The sequence below is a fragment of the Schistocerca gregaria genome, chromosome 2 (genome assembly GCF_023897955.1).
Source record: "Schistocerca gregaria isolate iqSchGreg1 chromosome 2, iqSchGreg1.2, whole genome shotgun sequence".
NCBI classification, from domain to species: Eukaryota; Metazoa; Arthropoda; class Insecta; order Orthoptera; family Acrididae; genus Schistocerca; species Schistocerca gregaria.
Genome location: NC_064921.1, coordinates 237859784 through 237887738, shown reverse-complemented (window position 1 = coordinate 237887738; position 27955 = coordinate 237859784). Strand labels below are relative to the sequence as shown.

The following is a 27955-nucleotide window of genomic DNA, read 5'->3' as shown; positions in this document are numbered from 1 at the left end:
AAAGGAGACTACGCGAAATGAACTGCTTGCTCCATCGTGGACAATGCTGCCTTGAAAAGGGAACGCCAGAGGCACATACACAAGTAACGAAACATATTGTCCCAAGAGTGCAAAAATGCGTTCAAATTGGCAGTGGGATATGCAAACATTTATTGTGAACTGTAATGTGATGATGTGTACAATAATGGTTAGAGGTGAATGCTTTAAAAATATATATTTTCAAGTTGATACTTTGTAAAATGCTTACTAACTGCTGTTAGTGACAACGTAATCAATAACACAGAAAATAGAACACATTTAATGTACATAGTTATCCGTCTCGGAAACCATTCAGATAGAGCATATGTCCCTATGAAGTATATGGCTCGATATGATGGTTGTCGTTGTATCGCTGAAAACTTGTATAAGACGGTGAATTGTAGTTGTAATAGGAACTTGCAGTACCAGTAACAGTGATATGGAGAATGAGTAAGGAATGAGTATGAGCGATAAATATTTTAGATTTTCTAAGGGTTAACGATGGTTAACATATGACACCAGAAAGAAACTGGTTCATAGTGTGATAAACTGCTAATTTGCTACATGCCATAGTCCCAAATTCTATGTCTTTGCGAGATTCTTTCACACTTCAGCGCAGTCTACTAGGAAGCTATTTCACAATGCCACCGTAGTATAATTTATTAAAATACGGACTCGAGAGTAAGATCGAATGGAGTAAAAGAACTAAAAAAAGCCATGGCTTATTTCTTGTTTGCTTATAACAAAAGATACTGACTTATGAACTGTGACACTTGACGCGAAATGCCCTTACATTCATCTCTTCAAATCTTTCAAACGAAGTGCATCATCATCACCGTCACATAGTTTCTTGGATTAGGCATTTCAGTCCGTTCGGCTCTCAATCTTTCTTTGCCTCTGTCTTTCTGGATCTCTTCAGCCAACAGGTCTCTATCGAACTCTTTGTATTGTCTGTTTTGTCTCAGTGCTCTTCGTATTTGCTCCTATATTAGCCCATTTTATCCCGTATTTGAAATGTCTGTAACTGATTCCGAATATCCTGATTTCTTATTTTACCTAGGCGTGTGTGTCGCAATAGTGCCATAAGTAATTCCATATCTCTGGACTGTATATGAATGTGCTCTTTCTGTCTTAATGTTCACGTTTTGCTGCCTTACAGAATAGCCGGCTCTGCCATCACCTTGTACAGTTTCAGCGGTGTTTCGATTCGCGTTGTTTTCAGTGTTCTTCGAATCGTTCCGCAAATTTGTTATTTATACCACTATCGTAATCATACGAGATATCACTGCCGTCTGCTTCACGTCTGCTGTGCACCGAGCTTCGTTGATTTAAGTATTAACTGTATTTTTCTTACTTGTCACTTCTTCTTCCGTGTGTTTTTGCTTTTAGGAAGTTTCAATTGTCCAGTGTTGGTAATAGTGTTCCACAGATTTCGTGTCTGTTTTGAATACAGTCAGAGAGAGTCCCTTTAGTCAACCATAGTGCCAGTAGTGCTAGTGTTTGTTTTCAATACAGTCCAGAGACAGGTAGTGCATTTTCATTGTTTTCTACAAGAAGTGTCTAGCAACCACAGTTTAGTCAACAATCAGCCGCCTTTAGCGAATTAGCAGTCTAGTTAAAAGTTGATTAACTCTCTACAGTAAATTGATTTTTTAGGATGGATAGGATGTGTGACGGGTGTGTACGGACGCAGGAAGAGCTGGCCACTGTTCGCTAAAAGCTGAACGTGTTGATGGCCGCGGTCAGCCGTCTTCAGGCTGCTGCCTCGGAGTGTAGCGGCAATGGGGAGTCTGGTGCGTCGCATGGTACACCCCAGGTGTTACATGTTTCACCCACTGTCCCTGCTGTCGAGACATCTTCGCGGGTACTGGGCGCGGTTGGGTCAACCTCTCCCCAAGGGGAGTGGCGGGTTCAGCGGCGTTCGCGGCGCACGAGGCGGAGGGTCAATGTGGAGGCTGGCCGTGGGGCATCGCCCTCTCTGCCTGTAAGTGGACATGTGGCCGCTCCTTCAGCAAGGTCCGAGCAGGCACAGGGGGGGGGGGGGGAGGGGTTTATTAGTTATTGGGAGTTCCAACGTTAGGCGGGTGACGGAGCCCCGTAGGGAAATAGCGGAAAGGTCGGGGAAGAAGGCCCGTGTTCACACTATCTGCTTGCCGTGGGGTCTCATCCGAGGCGTGGAGGAGGCCATGTTGGCGGCGATAGAGAGCACTGGGTGCACCCAACTGCAAATTGTTGCTCATGTCGGTACCAATGACTCCTGCCGTCTGGGTCAGAGGTCATCCTCAGTTCGTACAGGCGGTTGGCGGAACTGGTGAGGGCGGAAAGCCTCGCTCGCGGGGTGGAATCAGAGCTAACTATTTGTAGTATCGTTCCCAGAACCGATCGCGGTCCTCTGGTTTGAGCCTAGTAGAAGGTTTAAACCAGAGGCTCAGACGATTCTGAGGAGATCTGGGGTGCAAATTTCTCAACCTCCGCTATCGGGTGGAGAAATGTAGGGTCCCCCTGAATAGGTCAGGCGTGCACTACACGCCGGAAGCGGCTACAGGGGTAGTAGATTAGGTGTGGAGTGCAGATGTGGGTTTGTTAGGTTAAAGAATTCCCTCCCTAGGAACGAGAAGACGCCTCCTGAGACGCAGCGAGGTAGGAGTAGGCAAAATGCAACAGGGAATAACAATATTAATGTGCCAATAGTAAACTGCAGGAGCGTCTACAGAAAGGTCCCAGAACTGCTCTCATTAATAAACGGTCACAATTCCCATATAGTACTAGAGACAGAAAGCTGGCTGAAACCAGACGTAAACAGTAATGAAATCCTAAACTCAGATTGGAATGTACACCGCAGAGATAAGCAGGACAGTCAAGGGGGAGGCGTGTTTATAGCGATAAGAAGTGATAGTAACGAAGGAAATTGACGGAGATCCGAAATGTGAAATAATTTGGGTGAAGGTCAAGGTTAAAGCAAGCTCAGACATGGTAATTGGATGTCTCTATAGGCCCCATGGCTCAGCAGATGTTGTGGTTGAGCACCTGAAGGATAATTTGGAAAATACAATCCTGGAAATTGAAATAAGAACACCGTGAATTCATTATCCCAGGAAGGGGAAACTTTATTGACACATTCCTGGGGTCAGATACATCACATGATCACACTGACAGAACCACAGGCACATAGACACAGGCAACAGAGCATGCACAATGTCGGAACTAGTACAGTGTACATCCACCTTTCGCAGCAATGCAGGCTGCTATTCTCCCATGGAGACGATCGTAGAGATGCTGGATGTAGTCCTGTGGAACGGGCTTGCCATGCCATTTCCACCTGGCGCCTCAGTTGGACCAGAGTTCGTGCTGGACGTGCAGACCGCGTGAGACGACGCTTCATCCAGTCCCAAACATGCTCAATGGGGGACAGATCCGGAGATCTTGCTGGCCAGGGTAGTTGACTTACACCTTCTAGAGCACTTTGGGTGGCACGGGATACATGCGGACGTGCATTGTCCTGTTGGAACAGCAAGTTCCCTTGCCGGTCTAAGAATGGTAGAACGATGGGTTCGATGACGGTTTGGATGTACCGTGCACTATTCAGTGTCCCCTCGACGATCACCACAGGTGTACGGCCAGTGTAGGAGATCGCTCCCCACACCATGATGCCGGGTGTTGGCCCTGTGTGCCTCGGTCGTATGCAGTCCTGATAGTGGCGCTCACCTGCACGGCGCCAAACACGCATACGACCATCATTGGCACCAAGGCAGAAGCGACTCTCATCGCTGAAGACGACACGTCTCCATTCGTCCCTCCATTCACGCCTGTCGCGACACCACTGGAGGCGGGCTGCACGATGTTGGGGCGTGAGCGGAAGACGGCCTAACGGTGTGCGGGACCGTAGCCCAGCTTCACGGAGACGGTTGCGAATATTCCTCGCCGATACCCCAGGAGCAACAGTGTCCCTAATTTGCTGGGAAATGGCGGTGCGGTCCCCTACGGCAGTGCGTAAGATCCTTCGGTCTTGGCGTGCATCCGTGCGTCGCTGCGGTCCGGTCCCAGGTCGACGGGCACGTGCACCTTCCGCTGACCACTGGCGACAACATCGATGTACTGTGGAGACCTCACGCCCCACGTGTTGAGCAACTCGGCGGTACGTCCACCCGGCCTCCCGCATGCCCACTATACGCCCTCGCTCAAAGTCCGTCAACTGCACATACGGTTCACGTCCACGCTGTGGCGGCATGCTACCAGTGTTAATGACTGGGATGGAGCTCCGTATGCCACGGCAAACTGGCTGACACTGACGGCGGCGGTGCACAAATGCTGCGCAGCTAGCGCCATTCGACGGCCAACACCGCGGTTCCTGGTGTGTCCGCTGTGCCGTGCGTGTGATCATTGCTTGTACAGCCCTCTCGCAGTGTCCGGAGCACGTATGGTGGGTCTGACACACCGGTGTCAATGTGTTCTTTTTTCCATTTCCAGGAGTGTATTTCGAGTAGATTTCCCCATCATGTTATAGTTCTAGGTGGAGATTTTAATTTGCCGAATATAGACTGGGAGACTCAAACGTTCATAACGGGTGGCAGGGACGAATAATCCAGCGAATTTTTTTAAAGTGCTTTATCTGAAAACTACCTTAAGTAGTTAAACAGAGAACCGACTCGTGGCGATAACATATTAGACCTTCTGGTGACAAACAGAACCGAACTATTTGAGACAGTTAACGCAGAACAGGGAATCAGCGATCATAAAGCGGTTACTTCATCGATGATTTCAGCTGTAAATAGACATATTAAAACAGGTAGGAAGATTTTTCTGTTTAGCAAAAGTGACAAAAAGCCGATTACAGAGTACCTGACGGCTCAACACAAGTGTTTTGTCTCAAGTACAGATTGTGTTCAGGATCAGTGGACAAAGTTTTAAACCACTGTACAATATGCGTTAGGTGGGTATGTGCTAAGCAAGATCGTAAGAGATGGAAAAGAGCCACCGTGGTAGAACAACCGAGTTAGAAAACTGCTGCGGAAGCAAAGGGAACTTCACACAAACATAAACATAGCCAAAGCCTTGCAGACAAACAAAAATTATGCGAAGCGAAATGTAGTGTGAGGAGGGCTATGCGAGAGGTGTTCAATGAATTCGAAAGTAAAGTTCTGTGTACTGACTTGGCAGAAAATCATAAGAAATTTTGGTCTTATGTCAAACAGGTAGGTGGATCAAAACAAAATGTCCAGACACTCTGTGACCAAAATGGTACTGAAACAGAGGATGACAGACTAAAGGCCGAAATACTAAATGTCTTTTTCCAGAGCTGTTTCACGGAGGAGGACTGCACTGTAGTTCCTTCTCTAGATTGTCGCACAGATGACAAAATGGTAGATATCGAAATAGACGATAGAGGGATAGAGAAACAATTAAAATCGCTCAAAAGAGGAAAGGCAGCTGGACAGGATTGGATATCAGTTCGATTTTACACAGAGTACGAGAGGGAACTTGCCCCCTTCTTGCAGCGGTATACCGTAGGTCTCTAGAAGAGCGTAGCGTTCCAAAGGATTGGAAAAGAGCACAGATCATCCCCGTTTCCAAGATGGGACGTCGAACAGATGTCTAGAACTATAGACCTATATCTCTAACGTCGATCAGTTGTAGAATTTTGGAACACGTATTATATTCGAGTATAATACCTTTTCTGGAGACTAGAAATCTACTCTGTAGGAATCAGCATGGGTTTCGAAAAAGACGGTCGTGTGAAACCCAGCTCGCGCTATTCGTCCACGAGACGCAGAAGGCCATAGACACGGGTTCCCAGGTAGATGCCGTGTTCCTTGACTCCCGCAAGGCGTTCGATACAGTTCCCCACAGTCGTTTAATGAACAAAGTAAGAGCATATGGACTATCAGACCAATTGTGTGATTGGATTGAAGAGTCCCTACAGAACAAAACGCAGCATGTCATTCTCAATGGAGAGAAGTCTTCCGAAGTAACAGTGATTTCAGGTGTGCCGTAGGGGAGTGTCATAGGACCGTTGCTATTCACAATATATGTACATGACCTTGTGGATAACATCGGAAGTTCACTGAGCCTGTTTGCAGATTATGCTGTGGTGTATCGAGAGGTTGTAACAATGGAAAATTGTACTGAAATGCAGGAGGATCTCCAGCGAATAGAGGAATAGTGCAGAGAATGGCAATTGAATCTCAATGTAGACAAGTGTAATGTCCTGCGAATACATAGAACGATAGATCCCTTATCATTTAGCTACAAAATAGCAGGTCAGCAACTGGAAGCAGTTAATTCCATAAATTTTCTGGGAGTAATCATTAGGAGTGATTTAAAATGGAATCATCATATAAAGTTGATCGTCGCTGAAGCAGATGCCAGACTGAGATTTATTACAAGAATCCTAAGGAAATACAATCCGAAAACAAAGGAAGTAGGTTTCAGTACGCTTGTTCGCCCACTGCTTGAATACTGCTCAGCGGTGTGGGATCCATACCAGATAGGGTTGATAGAAGAGATAGAGAAGATCCCACGGAGAGCAGCGCGCTTCGTTACAGGATCATTTAGTAATTACGAAAGCGTTACGGAGATGATAGATAAACTCCAGTGGAAGACTCTGCTGGAGAGATGCTCAATAGCTCGGTACGGGCTTTTGTTGAAGATTCGACAACATACCTTCACCGAAGAGTCAAGCAGTATATTGCTCCCTCCTACGTATATCTCGCAAAGAGACCTTGCGGATAAAATCAGAGTGATTGGAGCCCACATAGAAGCATACCGACAATCCTTCTTTCCACGAACAATACGAGACTGGAATAGAAGGGAGAACCGATAGAGGTACTCAAGGTACCCTCCGCCACACACTGTCAGGTGGCTTGCGGAATATGGATGTAGATGTAGATGTTAATAGTTAAAATGTTGCAGTTGTTTTGATATTTTGCATTCAAAATTATGTTCGTATTGGGTTCCTGACCTGGAATGTCGTGGGTACTTATTTTGAGGTCTTAAATTTTTAAATTATATGCTTTAGAAATCATATGCAGTAAATAAATTGAATATTACTTTGCCGGTCGCAGTGGCCGTGCGGTTCTAGGCGCTACAGTCTGGAACCAAGCGACCGCTACGGTCGTAGGTTCGATGTTCATAAGTCAGTTAGGTTTAATCAGTTCTAGGTTCTAGGCGACTGATGACCTCAGAAGTTAAGTCGCATAGTGCTCAGAGCCATTTTTTAAATATTACTTTCACTATTTTCATACTCAATAAGTCTTCAGCATATGTCGCACTCTTAAAGTGGTCTTCCCTAATTCCAGGCCATCCCTGATCCTTCCATCTGTGTAGAATATCGTCCATACAAATGTTAAAAACAGTGGGTGATAGTACACACCTTAGTCTTACTCAATGATTAATAACTATATTTCCCCCACTGTAATTAAATAAATTAATCTGTAGCAGATAGAAACATATAAACTTTATACAACAAAGTGTTGAGAGTAGCCCAGTTTACCCATTGCATTCCACAGTTAATACCTGTCTACCTTATCCTCTAGATCTATAAACTCCATGTATGTGGGGAGATTGTATTCCCTTCCTTTCTGTATTAGTTGTTTCACACATTACAAAAAACCATTTGTCCTTCTTTGCAAGAGTGACTCTTCAACTGGCTTTGATCGGTTATGTAATATAGCAGCGTACAGCTTTAATTTAATACACTTTCTAAGACAAAGAAAGAATGCACCACGAAAGGATTACCCGAATGGGACGGAAATAGACAGATTTGATGTACATTTACAGACTAACAAATGATTACAATTTCGGAAAAATTAATTGATTTATTCAAGAAAAAGAGCTTCACAAATTGAGGAAACCAATAGCAGGTTGGTCTATCTCTGGCCCTTAAGCAAACAATTATTCGGTTTGGTACTGACTGAATTGTTGGATGTCCTTCTAAGGGATATGGTGCCAAATTCTGTCCAACTGGCGTGTTAGACCGTCAAAATCCCGAGATGGTGGGAGAGTACTATCCACAATGCTGAAAACTTTCTTATGCGGGGACGTATATTGAGACCATGCTGGCCAAGTTACGGTTTGGCAACCACGAAAACAAGCAATAGAAACTCTTGCCGTGTGAGAGTGAGCATTATCTGCCTGAAATGTCAGCCCAGGATGGCTTGCCCTGAAGGGCAATAAAACGGAAAGTAGAGTATTGTCGGCGTACGGTTGTGCTGTAAGGGTAGCCTCTTTGCTGTGAAATGAAATGGGACCCCATCACTCCTCGTTGCTGCTGCGCCGTATGGTGGGCGATAGTCTGGTTGGTATCCCACTGCTGGCCTGGGCGTCTCCAGACACGTCTTCGTTGGTCATTGGGGCTCAGTTCGATGCAGCACACATCACTTTAGACAATTCTACTTCGTTCAGCCTGATTCTAGGCCGAAGATACGTCTGAAGTCGCCGGAGACTTCGGTGGGATATCAACCTGACTGTCGTCCGCCATACAGCATGACAACCACGAGTGGTCATCCGCGACATCCATTACAGCACAACTGTAGGTCCACGATGTTCTATGCCCCGATTTGTTGCCTTTCATGGCAAGCCATCCTGGGTTTAAGTTTTAAAAAGATAATGCCCTCACATACACGGCAGGTTTCTACTGCTTGTCTTTGTGCTTATGGGCTGGCCCGGTTTGCACCCTCCAACCCTCAACGACGTAATGCTCCACTCGTGTATAATTTGGCAAGATATTTCTCAGCAACTCTATCAGTCAGTGCCAAGACGAAGAAATGCTTGCATAAGGGTCATATGTGAACGAACACATTATGCACTTGCTCAAATTGTGAAGTTTTTTCTCTTGAACAAACCACCCAGACCTCTTGGAACTCTAAGCATATGTTTGTCTATACGTGTACATCATATTTACAGATATCTGTCGCATTCGGATGTTTCTTTCATGGTTCGTCTTCTCTGTTGTCTTAGAGTGTACTTATACATGTGTAGTTTGTGGGTTTATTTCTGTCCACTTCCTTGAATATAGAAAAAACTGTTGCCGTTAAAACCATGTATCGGAAAAAGTCATTGTTAACCAGCTGGTGTTTACTATATGATGAAGGCAAACTTGGAGTATGAGTTTTCCATTCTTTATGAGTTCTATATTCATACTACCCTCTGATCCTCGTGATTTTTTACTCTTTTGTTTTCCAGTTACTGTCTCTAACCCTCGCGAAGTAAGTAAGTCAGGTCCGCAGCTCGTGGTCGTGCAGCAGCGTTCTCGCTTCCCGCGCCCGGGTTCCCGGGTTCGATTCCCGGCGGAGTCAGGGATTTTCTCTGCCTCGTGATGACTAGGTATTGTGTAACGTCCTTAGGTTACTTAGGTTTAAGTAGTTCTAAGTTATAGGCGACTGATGACCATAGATGTTAAGTCCCATAGTGCTCAGAGCCATAAATAAGTCAGACAAGTGCATTCCAGCTTTCGAATGTAAATTATTAAGGTCCGTGTAATACGCGTGTACATCATCCGCTGTCGCTGTAAATCAATGTGTGTGATGTCCTTAGGTTAGTTAGGTTTAAGTAGTTCTAAGTTCTAGGGGCCTGATGGCTCAGATCCATTTGAACCATTGTCGCTGTAAACGTGATCTGTCTGCACTAGCGATGAAATGAGAGTCAAAATCTGAAAGAGCTATTACGGACAAATCAGAGTCATATGACCTTTTGGGTCATAGCACTGCGTCATTAGAAATTCTGTTTTGCGCTTCTCAATTCTCGTGTCACAGTTCTTAAAGTCTATGGAAACCAGAATCGACTTATTTCTATTCTGAATGTTTGGCTGCATGGAAGAAAGAAATGACGAAGAGACACCATTTCTCTACTTATAAAATAAAGGTATAGGAAAAAACGGGTACTACATAATATTTATAAGAATCAAGAAAGAACATAAAGAACAGAAGACCAAGAGATAAATGCTTGGAATAAAAGGATGTAAGACAGTGATGCAGTTTTTCACACTTACTGTTCAATTCATACATCGAAGAAGAAGTGACGGAAATAAAAGCAATGTTCAGGATTGGGATTAAAATTCAAGGTGGCAGGATTGTAATCATAAGATTTGCTGAAGAATTGCTGTCCTTAGTGAAAGAGAGGAACAGTTACAAGATACACTGAATGGAGTAAACAGCTTACTGAGCATAGAATATGGTCTGAGAGTTAACCGAAGGAAGACGAATGAATTAAGGAGTAGCAGAAATTTGAGAACATAAAGTAGACAAAGCAAAGGAATTCTGTTACATTAGAAGTAAAAGAACATGTGTCGAACCAAGCAGCGAGGACAAAAAAAGCAGACTAGCACAGGTAAAAGAGCATTCCTGGCCAAAAGAAACTTTGTAATATCAAGCAACGGTGCTAATGTGAGTAAGAAGTTTTTGGGAATGTACTTTTGGAGCATTGAATGTCAAACCAAAAAAGCTTTCAGTTGTCTAATTTACAAACCGTTACTTCATTTGGGTAACAGGCAACAGAAATGGTAGAAGTTATTGCTGTATCAAGCAGAAATCTACAGACACCAGTCTTTGAATGCTAGCACCTATTGTGACCGGAACCGGAATTGGAATCGCCGAAACTGGTAGCCAAACAAAGTAACAGTTTCGAAATTAGACGGTTGGAAGGTGTTTGGTTTCACATTCTGTACTGAATAGCCGAGTCGCCACACTATTTCTGAAAAGATGGAGGTAGAGAGACTTTTGGAGCATTGTCTGGCAATGAATCATTGGGACTGCTGTAAAACCGATAAATGAGAAAATCGAAGTTTTCTATAGAAGGAAGTTGAAAATCAGACGGTCTGATAAGATATATGTATTTTGTAGAATCTACGAGGAAAGAAAACATGGGAAACACTGACAGAAACAAGGAGCGGGGCGATAGAACATGTTTTTAAACATCATGGAATAACTTTCATGGTACTAGAGCGTGATGTAAAAGGTAGAAACGGCAGGGGAAGAATATGTCAAAAAAAAATGGTTCAAATGGCTCTGAGACTATGGGACAACATCAATGGTCATCAGTCCCCTAGAACTTAGAACTACTTAAACCAAACTAACTTAAGGACATCACACAACACCCAGCCATCACGAGCCAGAGAAAAATCCCTGACCCCGCCGGGAATCGAACCCGGGAACCCGAGCTTGGGAAGCGAGAACGCTACCGCACGACCACGAGATGCGGGCAAGAATATGTCAAAGAAATAAGTAAGGGTGTTGTGTATACGCCCTACACTGAGATGACGACGTTGGCACATGAGAGCAAGTTGTCGCAGACGGTTTTGCTGACAAAAATGTGCTCCTTCTGTTCATTTATTACAAATTAAGATTCTGTGCGCCATTAAGTTTTGAAAGTTGTGACTGTAGGATCTACCAAGCAGGGAATTGCATGAGTAAAGCTACCAACAGCTTTATGGCAAACTGTTTTTCTTAGTATAAAACTCCATTGAATAAACTCTCTCTTCAAACACACTTTTTCTGTCCATTGTCACCTTGCAGTAAATAACCGACAAAAACTGAGACACCTATCAATTAATGCCAGTACTACACCAAACTATGCTTTCCGTGATTTCCCTAAATCGCTCCAGGCAAATACCGGGATGGTTGCTTTGAAAGGGCACGGCCGACTTTCTTCCCCATCCTTCCCTAATCTCTATGAGACCGATAACCCCGCTGTTTGGCCTCTTCCCCCAAAACAACCAACCAACAACCATACTGTGCGACTGTGGAAGGGTTGACTATGGCACTAAAATCTTGATATCCTGCCATTGTAGCAGCAGTATCCGATCTAACAACTGCGCCAGACACTTGTCTCATTTAGGCGTTTCCGACCGCAGCGCCATTTTCTGGCTGTTTACATATCTCTGCATTTCAATACGCAGTCCTATACCAGTTTCTTAGGCGCTTCAGTGTATGTTTTGATTGGCGTTAAAATGCGAACAATGTTATCTTCCTTATCAGGCTTCCAATTTACAATAATGTATGCCAATTCAATGGAAAGGATTAGACCAGGAAGGTAAGATTTATGTCAAGCAACAGCGAAGCATGATAAACATCGGGACAACGGTTTGAAATCATACTGCAGGTAGATGTTACTGATTTATCGTTCCGTGAGTATTTGTGATTCTTCGAACTGTGTACAAATCTTCAACAGTGACAGGGAAAATTACATACATTAAACTGACATTTAATGTGAAAAACTAAGCCGTTTTTATTTTATGAGCTTTTGTACGGATCACTTCTGAAACCTGACTACAGTACTGTATCAGTCAAATATGCTGTGCATTTGCTACTCAGTCACCGGTTAATGCCATCAGTCTGATCTTGAGTTTATATAGTTTATATAGAGGTGTAGTGTTTGTCTTTTTCTGTTATGCTTCAAGTGTCGAAGAAATGATGTGTAAGCATTGCTAACATCACTGTTTTTTTTTTTTCAGACCGTACGAACGTGTCAGAGTGGTGTTCGAAGAAGTGTCCTTACAGAGAGGTGATCTCAGGTAAGAAAAATGACTTTCGTATCTTCACGTAGATAAACAGTCAAAGCATAACAGACTTGACTTTCTTTTCACGTGCATTACGTGACCACCAACTCAGCTCCATCACGGGAACAAGTGCTAGATGAAATGAAAATATTCCTTCGTTAGAAGGCGACTGATGATCTTGGTCTTTAATTGCCTATTCTTGGTATCATTGAGTGTGTTTGAACACAAAACGGTTCGGATCCGCAGCAATCAGCAGATATTAGAACGGCTGTTACATGTAGGATGGGAAATCATAAACTACGTGTCCTAGGAGTCGCTGCTTTTTAGAACTCTGACTATGGTTGGAGAGTCGAAACCAGTTACAGGAGAATGGGGAAATTTGGTGAGTCTGAGGGAATTTTACTGTCAACACCAAGCTGGTGTTTTTAAAATCATTTGACCTTTCCCTAAATTTCTCCCATGTACGTATAGCTCAATAGTACTGCAGGGTGTAACAGGTAGAAGGGCAGATATTTCTATTGGTGTCTGAGGGCAGTATACTGAAAAACATTACATCAGTGTTACATCATTTGCAGACTAATAAGGTCATATGTTATTAGATTGTTTGGTAGCTCCAAGTACATGCGACAAGAGCAAACCATTAATGTTTGTTTTCCCTTAGGCGGCAGGTCACGTGTTGATGTGTGGACATGTGGACGCAAAACGATTGGTTCATACTGACAGGCAGAGTCCACTTAGTGGTGCAGTACGACCGTGCAGAACATATCAGGTCAAGAAGTTTGTGACGTGTTTGTGGGAAGACTGTTTAGCACAGTGAAAAAGCAACGTAAAAACTGATGTGTGTCCATATTAAGGAGCTAGATATAAAAATATCTGCGGTTATAACCGTTACATCTTCTATAATATGACGCTTGGTTTACTTGACATCTATCGTTACCTTTCATTGCGCTGTTTTACCCTACATGGTGAGAATGATAACGCTTCAGGTGGGGTAAACAATTTTCCGCGTTGTGTACTTCCTTCCACAAATTAATTTTGTTTTACGTATTAAATGTTTCAAATTAGGCGTAATGTAAATATAGACCTATTGATATAAACTGCAGAGATAAATCATTAATCCAGTGGTGAACAAGTACACTCAAAACTTAGAAAGTTCTGTCTCCATAAATAAACATCTTATAATTAATTATGTGGACTTTCCCACCCGCTGCATTTATAAATACTCCAATATACCGGGTGATCAAAAAGTCAGTATAAATTAGAAAACTGAATAAATCACGGAATAATGTAGATAGAGAGGTACAAATTTACAGACATGCTTGGAATGACATGGGGTTTTATTAGAACCAAAAACATAAAAAAGTTCAAAAAATGTCCGACACATGGCGCTTCATCTTATCAGAATAGCAATAATTAGCATAAGAGAGTAAGACAAAGCAAAGATGATGTTCTTTAGAGGAAATGCTCAATATGTCCACCATCATTCCTCAACAATTGCTGCAGTCGAGGAATAATGTTGCGAACAGCACTGTAAAGCATGTCCGGAGTTGTGGCGAGGCATTGGCGTTGGATGTTGTCTTTCAGGAACCCATAGAGCTGTCGGTCGATCACGATACACTTGCGACCTCAGGTAACCCCAAAGCCAGTAACTGCACGGACTGAGGTCTGGGGAACTGGGAGGCCAAGCATGACGAAAGTGGCGGCTGAGCACATGATCATGACCAAACGACACGCACAAGATATCTTTCACGCGTCTGATAATACAGCTTAACTAAAAGCGCCTTTTCAGGTACAGTCAACATGTTGCGAAGGCTGGCGCATCTGATTCTCTTTCTTTATTGTAATTTTAATCACCTCATACAAGGCGGGCTGGCAGCATCTCTATTACCCTGCTCTTCACCCTTGAGTGGTACAAGAATATGACATAGAGGTGGCACAGACAATACAATAAAAAGGGCGGGCAAAAAAATGTAGATACAAAAAACAGTAAACATGAAGCCGTTCACACTGGATGAGAAAAAACGCTAACACTTGTTGACACAGCGCACATAACACGGATGACTGCAACGGCACATGTGAACAGTGGTGGCGTGACGGCGAAAGGACACAGAACACAAAACGAAGGCACACACACGAGACACTGATGGCGATGATCTCCGGCGCGCGAATGTTCACTGAGCGTGTGCGAATCAGGGGACCTGCCAAGGGAGGGGGAGGAGGAAGGGGAGTGGGACAGGGAGAGGGGAGGGCAGATGCCATGGGCAAGGGAGACAGGGGGAGGGGAGGAAAAAAGGGGGGAGCCCGAGGGAAGAGGGGTGGAGGAAGGGGACGGGGGAAAAGGAAAGAAGGGATGGAGGGTGACAAGAGAGAGGCCATAGCAGGTAGGATCAAAGTTGTTAAGAGGGGTAGATGGAGGGGAGGAGGACATCATCAGGGAGGGGGAGCTGTCGGAAGCCACCTTGGGAGAGGGTAAGGAGGGTGGAGAGATGGAGACCAGGTGGGACGTGGGAATACAGGCGTGGCACGGGGGGGGGGGGGGGGGGGTTGGGAGAGGATGGGCGAGACAAGCGGGCGACGAGTGTCGATTTTGTGGGAGGTGTACAGGATCCGTATCCTTTCAAGGAAAAAGAGGAGGTGGGGGAAAGGAATGAGATCGTACAGGATCCGCATGGGGGAGGGGAGACGGATGTGAGAGGCGAGGCGGAGAGCATGGTGTTCAAGGATTTGAAGGGATTTATAAAAGGAAGGGGGGGCTGAGATCCAGGTCGGAGATTCTCTCTCTCATTACAGCTCCTTTTATACGCGATTGTCACTGACGTTCTGCTGTCCAGCGCCATCTGTCGGACATTTTGTGAATTTTTTTGTTCTAATAAAACCCCATGTCATTCCAAGCACGTGTGTCAATTTTTACCTCTTTATCTACATTATTCCATGGTTTATTAAGTTCTCAAATTTATACTGACTTTTTGATCACCCGGTAAATCTGTATCAGACTTCTCGCTCTTTTGAAATTAGTCACACAATTAAACGTCTTGTCTCGAATCAGCATCCACATCATGTATTTCATGGTCGTTCTTTATGACAGTCAAACCTACCTACGATTCAGATTCATCGTTGAAAATTCTGGTTTTATCTCGTAATCTATGCGTTTTGTGTTATGAGAAACTGATTTCTTCTTCACATATTGCTTTCCTATCTTCCGACATTCTTTGATATATCGTTTATCCTTTTAGTTTTGACAGCTCTTTTGAAGGCGTACCCATCAAAATTATGCCGGAGAATACATTTTTATAACGTATTTAATCAATCAATGCACGCTGGGGGCTTACAAAGGCTGGGGAAGTCATACAGTATAACCCAGAGAATCTTTCCGTTAAAATGACTATTATATTAACACAAAGGAAGAGAGAGTTATGTTAAATAAAATATGGATGACAACTTGGTACTAATAAAATGACGATAGATAACTTTTAATCAAGGATTATGACGTTAAGCATAGATTATCAAACATTCAGCATCACGTGACGAATAGCTGGGCCCTCTGTACTTCTCGATAAATTAGGGGCCCCCTCCAACCATTGATATCAACTGAAGTTTGTTCTTCATAGATGTCCCTCGCGTTCCGAGGCGAAACTTAGGGGACAGTTTTGTATGTGGTTGACACAAAAGTTCGTAGCGTTTTTCCTTTGCATGATGGTATTCCGGCTGATATGGTTTTATTTATTGATTCTCATTTTTGTTTATAGTTCATTATTGCTATCTGAATTTACACATTATCGTTTTATCATTTGGATGTAGAGTGAGTGGAGCTCAGGACGTTAGAAAATGGAGTGCCAAGTGGAGATATCTGAACATTTCAGACATATTCTTCTGTTTGGCTTCAGCAGGACGGTGACAGCAGCGGAGGCACGCAGAAACATTTTACCGTGTAAGACAAGTACAGAGCACAGCAAGAAAATTAATTCTCGTTTTAAGGACGATCGTTTTGACATTATTAATTCTCCGTGTTCAGAAAGACCTTCGGGGCTGGATGACTATCGTTTAAAAGCGTAAACCCAAAATAATTCGTATCATTGTACCCGAGAATTGCGAAATGTGAGGAACTGTGACCATCCCAACACCATATGACATTTCCATGCAATGGGGAAGATTCAAACATCGAGAGTATCTGTACCACATGCTCTAAATCAAAATCAAAAAAATCAGCACGTGGCCCTATATGCATTTCTGTTTGCCGGACGGCGTGTCCGTGCGATTCTAGGCGCTTCAGTCTGGATCCGCGTGACCGGTACGGTCGCAGGTTCGAAACCTGCCTCGGGCATGGATGTGTGTGATGTCCTTAGGTTAGTTAAGTTTAAGTAGTTCTAAATTCTAGGGGACTGATGACCACAGATGTTTAGTCCCATAATGGTCAGATACATTTGAACCTTTTTTTTTGTCTCTACTGTTGCTGCTGACGACAAATGATGTCTTTATACTAACATAAGGAAAAGAAAGGAATATCTTAGCCCCATCAAAGCAGTAACTGACTCTACAGAGATCTACACAAGTGCATACACGAAAGATAACGTTATGCATGTGGAACGGTGACGGCGTGGTGCGCTTCGAATTGCTTCCTCGAGGTGTAACCATAACTGCTGAAATTCATTGTCAATAACTGAGGCTTCTTGCAGACGCACTCCAAGAACGACGGCCAGGAGGACTGCGTGAAGTGATGCTACTCCACCATAACGCCCTCGCGCATTCTGCTGGACTGACAAAATCAATAAACAGTGAATGGGTTGGGAGGCCATTCCGCACACTCCATATCCACCTGATCTTGAGTCCTCAGTTTTTTAACTTTTCAGCTCTCTACCGAATAACCATATTACGTAACCAGTTACAGTATTTCAGAAAATCACTAATCACTTACTGCAATAACGTTCAGCAAAATTTTCTATATACAGCTGCCATCAATTATAGAACATTGAAACCAAGCACAGATTTACATAAGCAACAAACAACTATTTTTAAAAGGAGGTAGGTGGCGGTAGAAAAGACAGCAGCCTTCAATAACCCCCCCCCTTCCCACACACATACACATTACACACTTCCCACCACTTACCATTCACTGATACTACAGGATGTGTCCCATCAGCTGATCTCTTCCTTTACTCAAGTTGTACCACAAATTTTTTCCTACAGTTGAATTCAGTACCTCTCCATTAATTATTCGATCTGAACTAAAAGTAAACTGTCTATAAGTCCATCTTTATATAGGAAGGTTGAGGGACGTCGCTTGCTTAAAATGTCTAATCAAAAACACCTTCGTCCGTCTACATTTCAAAAATTATTTTACCTATGCGACCAGTTCCGGGGTCTCACGACGTCATGCTCAGGCGCCCTGTCCGACGTATAGGAAGAATCCAACCTCATGTGCTATCTAAAAGTGGGGCAGTATTCAGTATCTGGTACCCGTAAACTACTTCTTTAACAAAGCAGTCCCCTCGTTCATGAACTGCATACTGCAATTGTCTAGTATACATGGGCTCTAAACTGTATTCCTGAAGAGACCTGAGCATTTGTTCATTTTCGATACTGTGCAACATTCGCCTTCTGCTGCAAACTCTTTGCCTTCCACATTTTGGGAGGAGATACTATAGACCAAAATAATAAAAAAAGTCCAGTAAACACGGAGTCTAAAACGCCTACATTAAGAGCTACGAGAACTTTACCAGTAGAAGAGATGTTTTTTACAGCAACGAAGATGGAAAACTGGTCGTAGGTCTTACGGAATGTATTTCAGAGCTCGTGTTTATTAGATATATTTGATACATTTTGATATATTCATCCTTCACAATAATCCCTCAAAGTCTGTAACATCGTAACGTTCCTTAAAAATAAATATTTGAAATAATAAACTTTACGATTGCGTCAAATGTAGTCTGAACTTTTGAATGGATACAGAACTCCAATTGTCGTGGAGCGTGTTGTAAGTGCAAGTGGAGTGCTTACTCTGTCTTATTGTTAAAAAAATTTACACGAATCGATTGGCCAATGTAACTCCCAATACCAAAACAGGAATACAGTCACTGCAAAATACAATCAGCTCCTTAAGCACTGAATCATAAGGCCCTGTTCAAAAATATTTAATTCTCTTGCTTCTAAAGCCGCAACGGAGTAACACGATATATTTTGGTCTCTCATAAAAATTATGAATGCTAGCTACAGACTCGGCAGTGTGTAATGCTGCCTATAATACTCGAAATGCACATGAAATTCATTTGGCTGATAAACGAAAACATGTAAGAAAATCCAACTTCTTCGAAAAATATAACCTGGACTGGGAGGCGGTACTGATTATGGTGAATTACAAACACTCAGTTTTTTTAGATAAATTATATTGCAAGTTAGGTTTGGCTTTTTAAAAACATCTGACAGTTGAAGTTACATTATTCACAACTGATTCACAGACAATGAGATATAACCAGCAAGTATTATCTAACTTCATTTAGCGAACGTAAATGTAAATCACCAAATTACATACAGCTCTGTTAACACATCTTAAAAGTATCACAAAAATTAAATATCTAACTCGTCCTTTTCTCAAAGCAGTTTACGTTCGTTTTGGGGTCACCCAAAAATTACAAATTATCAACTAACTCATCTATACTAACGCGTTGGCAATAACCGAAATAATAATTATTTATATACACTCCTGGAAATAGAAAAAAGAACACATTGACACCGGTGTGTCAGACCCACCATACTTGCTCCGGACACTGCGAGAGGGCTGTACAAGCAATGATCACACGCACGGCACAGCGGACACACCAGGAACCGCGGTGTTGGCCGTCGAATGGCGCTAGTTGCGCAGCATTTGTGCACCGCCGCCGTTAGTGTCAGCCAGTTTGCCGTGGCATACGGAGCTCCATCGCAGTCTTTAACACTGGTAGCATGCCGCGACAGCGTGGACGTGAACCGTATGTGCAGTTGACGGACTTTGAGCGAAGGCGTATAGTGGGCATGCGGGAGGCCGGGTGGACGTACCGCCGAATTGCTCAACACGTGGGGCGTGAGGTCTCCACAGTACATCGATGTTGTCGCCAGTGGTCGGCGGAAGGTGCAAGTGCCCGTCGACCTGGGACCGGACCGCAGCGACGCACGGATGCACGCCAAGACCGTAGGATCCTACGCAGTGCCGTAGGGGACCGCACCGCCACTTCCCAGCAAATTAGGGACACTGTTGCTCCTGGGGTATCGGCGAGAACCATTTGCAACCGTCTCCATGAAGCTGGGCTACGGTCCCGCACACCGTTAGGCCGTCTTCCGCTCACGCCCCAACATCGTGCAGCCCGCCTCCAGTGGTGTCACGACAGGCGTGAATGGAGCGACGAATGGAGACGTGTCGTCTTCAGCGACGAGAGTCGCTTCTGCCTTGGTGCCAATGATGGTCGTATACGTGTTTGGCGCCGTGCAGGTGAGCGCCACAATCAGGACTGCATACGACCCAGGCACACAGGGCCAACACCCGGTACCATGGTGTGGGGAGCGATCTCCTACACTGGCCGTACACCTCTGGTGATCGTCGAGGGGACACTGAATAGTGCACGGTACATCCAAACCGTCATCGAACCCATCGTCCGCATGTATCCCGTGCCACCAAACGTGCTCTAGAAGGTGTAAGTCAACTACCCTGGCCAGCAAGATCTCCGAATCTGTCCCCCATTGAGCATGTTTGGGACTGGATGAAGCGTCGTCTCACGCGGTCTGGACGTCCAGCACGTACGCTGGTCCAACAGAGGCGCCAGGTGGAAATGGCATGGCAAGCCGTTCCACAGGACTACATCCAGCATCTCTACGATCGTCTCCATGGGAGAATAGCAGCCTGCATTGCTGCGAAAGGTGGATATACACTGTACTAGTGCCGACATTGTGCATGCTCTGTTGCCTGTGTCTATGTGCCTGTGGTTCTGTCAGTGTGATCATGTGATGTATCTGACCCCAGGAATGTGTCAATAAAGTTTCCCCTTCCTGGGACAATGAATTCACGGTGTTCTTATTTCAATTCCCAGGAGTGTATTTTTACCTTATTTCCATGAAGACTTCTGCTTCCACGTTGAACAATATTGACATACCTAAATTAATGTAACTGTTGGTGGCTTCACACAGCGCACCACAGAAACTGCGTACTCCATCGTCTTTCCCTCACTGACAGCTACCTACAACTGAGCACCTAGCGCTCTCTTACTCTAACAAAGCAGTACAGTATCTTTGGCTCTGTGGTCGTGCACAGTCAGCGATCCAAATTTCGAGCCTATAGGAGACATTCATCGTTTATAGTTTCCCAGTATAATTTTAATTTATTAATATTCTTATCTTATACTGGTGCCACATACAAGTGTGGCCCAGTATACTCCTTTCAACACCTTCACGGGATCGCTTACTTACTTGGGAAGCGGTTTTGACGACTAAACAAATGGGGTAATAGATTGCCTATGTTTCAAGGTTGAACTCTGTGCCATGCTTTTTTTCTGTCACAGAGAAAAAAGCCTTTTTAAATGGTGAAGAAGGAATTCCTGGGAGCACAGCATTATACGGTAGTGAAAAATGGACCGTGCGAAAACGAGAACAGAAGAAACCGATGTGTTAGAGATCTGGTGAACTGATGAACTGACGCGGTAGGTAATCAGGAGGTTCTCCACAGAATTCGTGAAGGAAGGAACACATAGAAAACAGTGAGAAGAAGAAAGTATTGGGTGACAGGAGATGTGTGAAGGTATCACTAGAGGGTGTTGTAGAGGGTAAAAACTGTAGGGTAAGGCAGAGATTGGAATACGTCCAGCAAAAAATTGAGAACAAGTGCTTCTCTGAAATGGGGAGGTAATCGGTGATTATTTTGTTTACAGGATGACATAATGAAAGTACCGAAACTGGGCACCAGTAGGCAAAATAACAAGGCTACCATAGACTAAGGTGAATTTTTTTCTGTTTATGTGGGGTGTAGCCTGTTTGAATGAAAATCGTACACTTCACCACGAGGGAGTTTTGAATCCACTAAGGATTTGACATTGACTGACTCCACTTCAGTTACGCAACCAGTGGGTGCGTTTCCGCTAATTTGGAGAGGAGTCCGTTGGTTGTTTTCTTAGATATAAAATACGAAAACAATAAATGAGGTAAAATACCGCATAAGGAATAAATGATGTAGAATACGCATAACGACGCTTCTCTCACTGTACATAACGTAGAGTTTCCTTTTAACGAAGGAATTAATGTTGATAATACGAGGGTTATTGAAAAAGCAATGTCCGACACATCATGAAAAGAAGAATGTAGAAAATTTGGTGGACTTATGTTGTAAGGAATGACGATACCCTGCACAGCATCTGAGAGTAAAGAAGTATATGGGGAAAAAACACTGACAACAAGAAGGAACAGGACGGTAGGATGTCTGTTCAGACATCATGGAATAGTTGCCATGGTATCAGAGTGAGCTATAAAGGGTAAAAGCTGTAGAGGAAGACAGAAATCGGAAGACATCCAGCAAATAACTGGGGACGTAGATTGCAGGTGCTACTCTGAGATGAAGAGGTTGGCACAGGAGAAAAATTCGTGGCGGGCATCATCAAACCAGTCAGAAGGCTGAAGCTACATAGTTAGCAATAGTATCAGTACAGAATTTCGACACCAAAATCCGATGACGCTTTGCACAGATGTGTTAGGGAGTGTCTCTAGTATACCTATCGATCACCTCACGTCGCTTTTTCAGTTCAGAGCACGCAGCAAGCAGGTAAAGATGTATAGAAGAAAAGTGTCTCTCGCGAATTATGGGTGCCCGCTGCGAGATTTCGCCTGTTTCATTCAACCCTACATATCATACTTCTCAATTTCCTTAGTGATGACATTTCTCGGACGTACACTGCAAGGGCAATGAGGACGTCCCTACAGCGTTTTCGGTGGGAAGTGTTTGATTACCCACAATATAGCCAGTAATTCGCTCCATGTGATGTTCATCTCTGTTTACGTGAACCGCTGGCTATGAGTACAGCATTTTGGCACAGACAACGAACTGCACACCAGCGTAGAGAAGTGGCGGAAAACAAAGTTCGCTGCCTTCTATGACGAGGGTGTTGGAATATTGATACATGGCTATGACATACATCTAAGTCGGAGCGGCGACTATTTAGAGAATTAGCTTGAAGATGTTGCAAACTATTGCAAATAAAATATTTTTGATATTCACTGACGTTTCCATTTCGCAACCGATCGGACCTTATTTTCCGCATAGCCCTTGTAGTACGGATTACACACGCAAACATCCGCACATTTCCGTTTTATGAGAGTGGGTCGCCCCAAATAGGTGGTGAAAAGCAATGTTTCGCAGTATTTCATTCTCCACATACGCTTCCACAACATCTTCGAAATGATTCGCATCATGCAAATGTTAATCTACCAGAAATTTAGTGACATATAAGTATTGAAAAGTTATCGTGAGACTCGCAAAACACAACAGCTTAGCCTTGCCTGGATTTCATTTCAGGTTATGGCACGCAATGACCATTAGTAGAGTTTGGTGGCGAAATTCTGTACTCATACTATTGCTAACTATGTAGCTTCAGCCTTCTGACTGGTTTGATGATGCCCGCCACGAATTTCTCTCCTGTGGCAACCTCTTCATCTCAGAGTAGCATCTGCAATCTACGTCCCCAGTTATTTGCTGGATGTCTTCCGATTTCTGTCTTCCTCTACAGCTTTTACCCTTTATAGCTCACTCTGACACCATGGCAACTATTCCATGATGTCTGAACAGACATCCTACCGTCCTGTTCCTTCTTGTTGTCAGTGTTTTTCCCCCTATACTTCTTTCCTCTCCGATTCTGTGCAGGATGTCGTCATTCCTCACAACATCAGTCCACCAAATTTTCTATATTCTTTTGTAGCACCACATATAATTTCAAATGCTTCGATTCCCTCCTTCTCCCGTTTTTCCACAGCCCGTGTCTCACCATCACACGATACTGTACTCTAAACGCACATTCTTAGAAATTTATTCCTCAAGTTAATGCATATGTAAGATATTAGTAGACTTGTCTTGGCCAGGAATGCGCTTTTTGCCAGTGCTGGTCTGGTTTTTATGTCATCCTTGCTCAGTCCGTCAAGGGATATTTTGCTATCTTAGGTTGTTTGCAGATGATGCTGTCGTTTATCGTCTAGCAAACATAGCCTTAATTTGAGGAAGAAATTTCTAAGAACGTCCGTAGGTGTAAGATTGAAAAAAATTGTAAACTTATTTAGAAAAGTTGCCTGAATTGTGCAAAAACTGGCAATTGACCCTAAATAATGAAAACTGTGAGGTCATCAGCTTAAATGCTGAAAGGAATCCTTTAAAGGACAGTCTATATACTAGGAATTACAATTACGAACAATTTAAATTGGAAATAACACGTAGAAAATGTTGTGGGGAAGGCAAACCAAAGACTGTGGTTTATTGGCAGAGAAATTAGAAAATGTAACAGATGTACTAAAGAAACTGCCTACAGTACGCTTTTCCGCCCTCTTTTGGAGTACTGCTGCTCGGTCTGGGATCCTTAGCACAGGGTTAACAGAGCACATTGAGAAAACTTGTGGATGTAAGCTATAGGGAAAGACGGATAATATACAATATGTACAAGAGCTTTCGATGACCTAAGGTCAAATAAGGTAGAAGGGATAGATAATAGTCCATCTTCTGATTGGCAGCTCCTTGTATTGGCCGTGTTTGCAGTTACAATTTTTGGGATTTGAGGTCCGCTAGTTACGCAAAACACCGTTTTTCTCAGTACCCAAACTTGTATCGGCACCACTGTGCAATCATCAGTGGGTTTTCGTTTTTATTTATTCTGCGATGTGAACAATTTTGTTACATGATTATATAATTACGTGCATTTATAGTTCAAACAACAGATCGTTTCTTTTTGTGAATACCTTTAAATTTGGTGAGCATGAACTTTCTGGAACACTTTTGTGTTCATTACGACAGGTAGCATGTCGTCTGCAACCAAACTTTCTCATCAACATCGTTTGGTTGCAGATGACAAGCTACCTGTCATAATGAATACAAAAGTGTTCCAGAAAATTCATGCTCACCAAATTTAAAGGTATTCACAAAAAGAAACTATCTGTTGTTTGAACTATAAATGCACATAATTATATAATCATGTAACAAAAATGTTCACATTGAAGAATAAATAAAAACGAAAACCCACTGATGATGGCACAGTGGTGCCGATACATATTTGGGTACTGAGGAAAACGGTGTTTTGCGTAGCTGGCGGACCTCAAATCCCAAAAATTGTAACTGCAAACACGGCCAATACAAGGAGCTGCCATTCAAAAGATGGACTGTTATCTATCCCTTCCACCTTATTTGACCTCAGGTCTTCGAAAGCTCTTGTACATATTGTATATTATCCGTCTTTCCCTATAGCATACATCCATTTCCTCGGAATTTCGAACATCTTCCACCACCTGACATTATCGAACGATTCTACCAGGGCGACAAATCCAATGATTTTTCTTTAGTCTGGTTCCCGTTTTCAACTGCAATGTGAGAACTGCCTCTCTGGTGCCTTTACCTTTCCCAAACCAGAACAGATAGTCGTCTAACAAATCCTCAGTTTTCTTTTCCATTCACAAGCAGCTACAAAGTAATATAAGAGATCCTGTGTGTAGAGCGTATGGCGATATGCGATCTTTGCTAGGTACATTGCTTGTTCAATCTTTCACAAGCTCTCGCAGCTATGAATTTTTGACGAGAGGCAGCCGTCTTAGGTCTCTTCATTGAGCCATATTTCCGCGCCGAGGAGAGCGTCGCAGGCTCGTCGCTACGGGGGCGGTCGCATAGGGCCACCTCGCGGAAGGCGGCGGCCCGTCTCGTTCACCCTTTGAAGTAGCGGGCGCCCCTTAATACCCCTGATGACTGTCGCAGCGGATGAGCATTCCGCAGTCGCGTCCTCTCCTCCGCCTCTGTAGCAGTCTCACGAGCTTTGATACTCGCCATCCGTCCTCTCTCTTTCCTTTCAAAGTAGCTAAAGAGATACCTCTACATTCATATCCAACAAAGCCAGTAACCAGGGAGTCACTTCAGACCCAACACAATAATCCGTAAATTCCAAGTTCAGCGTTACCCATTCTTTGTGAAGCATCAGTTAATTAATGGCGAACGACTACCATTGTCTGCAAGAATTAAGATAAATGTTAAATTAAAATTCTGAAAATAGTTTTCCAGCGAATTTTAGGCACGATTACTGATAACGCAATCTGACTGCGAAATGTTCAAACAACGGTAGTTCTCCGAAAAGCTTTACCGTAATTTCATTGAAAAGTTTCTGAAGGAAACAACTAATGAATGGCTCTGAGCACTGTGGGACTTAACATCTGTGGTCATCAGTCTCCTAGAACTTAGAACTACTTAAGCCTAACTGGCCTAAGGACATCACACACATCCAAGCCCAAGGCAGGATTCGAACCTGAGACCGTAGCGGTCACTCGATTCCAGACTGAAGCACTTAGAACCGCACGGCCACACCGGCCGGCTTCAGACTAATATGTTCTATACTTGTTTCTCTTGACTGGCATCCACAACTGATCATATAATCAATGATAAAATCCGCTGCAGCTCCAAAAATTATTTGTTTATAAAAAGGAAACCACAACTCTGTTTCAGGACCTGTGTCCTATTGTCAGGTGCATATTAAACTGGGAGTCCATAAAGGATGCACAACTCAGGTTAAAAGAGGTTAAAATATGCATCGGTTATGGACTCTTATTTTAATATGCAACTTAAGATGGGACGCGAGTCCTGAAACCGAGCTGATCTTTCCGTTTTAGAAACAAATAATTTTTACAATAAATTCCCGTACTTCCGTCTAAGATCACAAATTTTCTAGATCCTCAGACTACTGATTCCTTTCATCAGTGGCCACCTTCAGATGCGTTTTAAAAACATGTTTTAATGTAATGGAGCCATAGTGGCTTAATCAAACTCAGCATCGTCGCATATATATAAAATATGGTGTATACTACAGTAGTCTTGTTAACAGTGCTAACAGGTCAAACGGATGTTCTCGTTGATAACAAGTTTTAACCAGGAATATGGCTGAATTAATGATTAGACATGTAATTGGTCTCATCCAGTTGACGAAATTCTTGCAAGACAAATGTATTCGCCATGTGTACGACGTGTAGCTAAGCATCCAGGGGAAGAATGTTCGAATCCTAAGGACCAAAGTTTAGATGTATTTAGGGACATTAGGCTGATTGTGTCGCTGCTCAGGACTACTTACATCATCAAACTGTACCACGCCGGCTTAACTGATACCTCTGAATGTTCCGAAACACTGCAGAAGAGTACGTGACGAAGTAAACCAAATGAATTTCGTAATGATGGAAGACTGTTAATAGGGACCAGGTACCATGAGAATACTTAGCACTCGTGAAAACGTATAAAGTCTCCGGTGCACGAGGGGAATAATGTGCTTTGCAACTTGTCAGTTCTCGTTGATGGCTCTGGGATCAATCTCCAAGGGAAGGAGATAACTTAACGACCTCAGATTAGATATGGGCGAGATAATTGGAAACGAAGCCCATAGAATTGGTGGTATTGCACCTCTCACTTTCAAACTTCTTACGATTTCCTTTGGTACCGAGATTTTAAGGGCTTCCTATAGCTCACAAGATGGATAAGGATGAGCGTCTAGAGGATTGGTGTATGAGGCCTACAACGTGCACTATTGGTTCACCAACGTATTTTTCTGCCAAATATGTAGCTTCCTTATTAAAACCATTGGTAGGTAAACATAGTCACCAATTTTGTAATTCTATACATTTTATCCAGAGACGTAGCAATATCAGCCTAAAAAGTACGGATATGCTTGTTACTTTTGACGTGGTATAATTACACAACAAGGTATCCTTAAAGGACTCTTTGATAAGAACATTACGGCCTTATTTGAACAAAAAAAAGTTCAAATGTGTGTGAAATCTTATGGGACTTAACTGCTAAGGTCATCAGTCCCTAAGCTTACACACTACTGAAGCTAAATTATCCTAAGGACAAATTACATACACCCATAACCAAGGAAGAACTCGAACCTCCGCCGGGACCAGCCGCACAGCCCATGACTGCAGCACCTCAGACCACTCGGCTAATATCGCGCGGCTATTTCAACATGTGACTGTATCATCTTATTTTCAGTTTAATGGTGAATTTTATGAGCAGACTGATGGTGCTGCTATGGGAAGCCCCCCTCTCCCCTCTGGTAGCTAATTTATTCATGGAAGACTTTGATGACAAGGCACTGGACTCAGGAAGTTTTCAACCAACAGTCTTCTGGAGGTACGTGGACGACAGATTTGTGGTATGACCGCAAGGGATGGACGAATTACATCGATTTCTCGAACATTTGAATTCTATCCATGATTGTA

General features: G+C 43.4%; 1 protein-coding gene across 1 annotated transcript in view; it reads left to right on the top strand.

The window, feature by feature from the left end:
* Nucleotides 1-27955, top strand: part of LOC126336767 (suppressor of lurcher protein 1-like) — a 4187167-nt gene that overhangs the window by 2579033 nt on the left and 1580179 nt on the right. The window contains exon 7 of the mRNA XM_050000778.1: nucleotides 12464-12523. Within this exon, the coding sequence (XP_049856735.1) occupies nucleotides 12464-12523 (60 nt within the window). The remainder of the gene's footprint in view (nucleotides 1-12463; nucleotides 12524-27955) is intronic.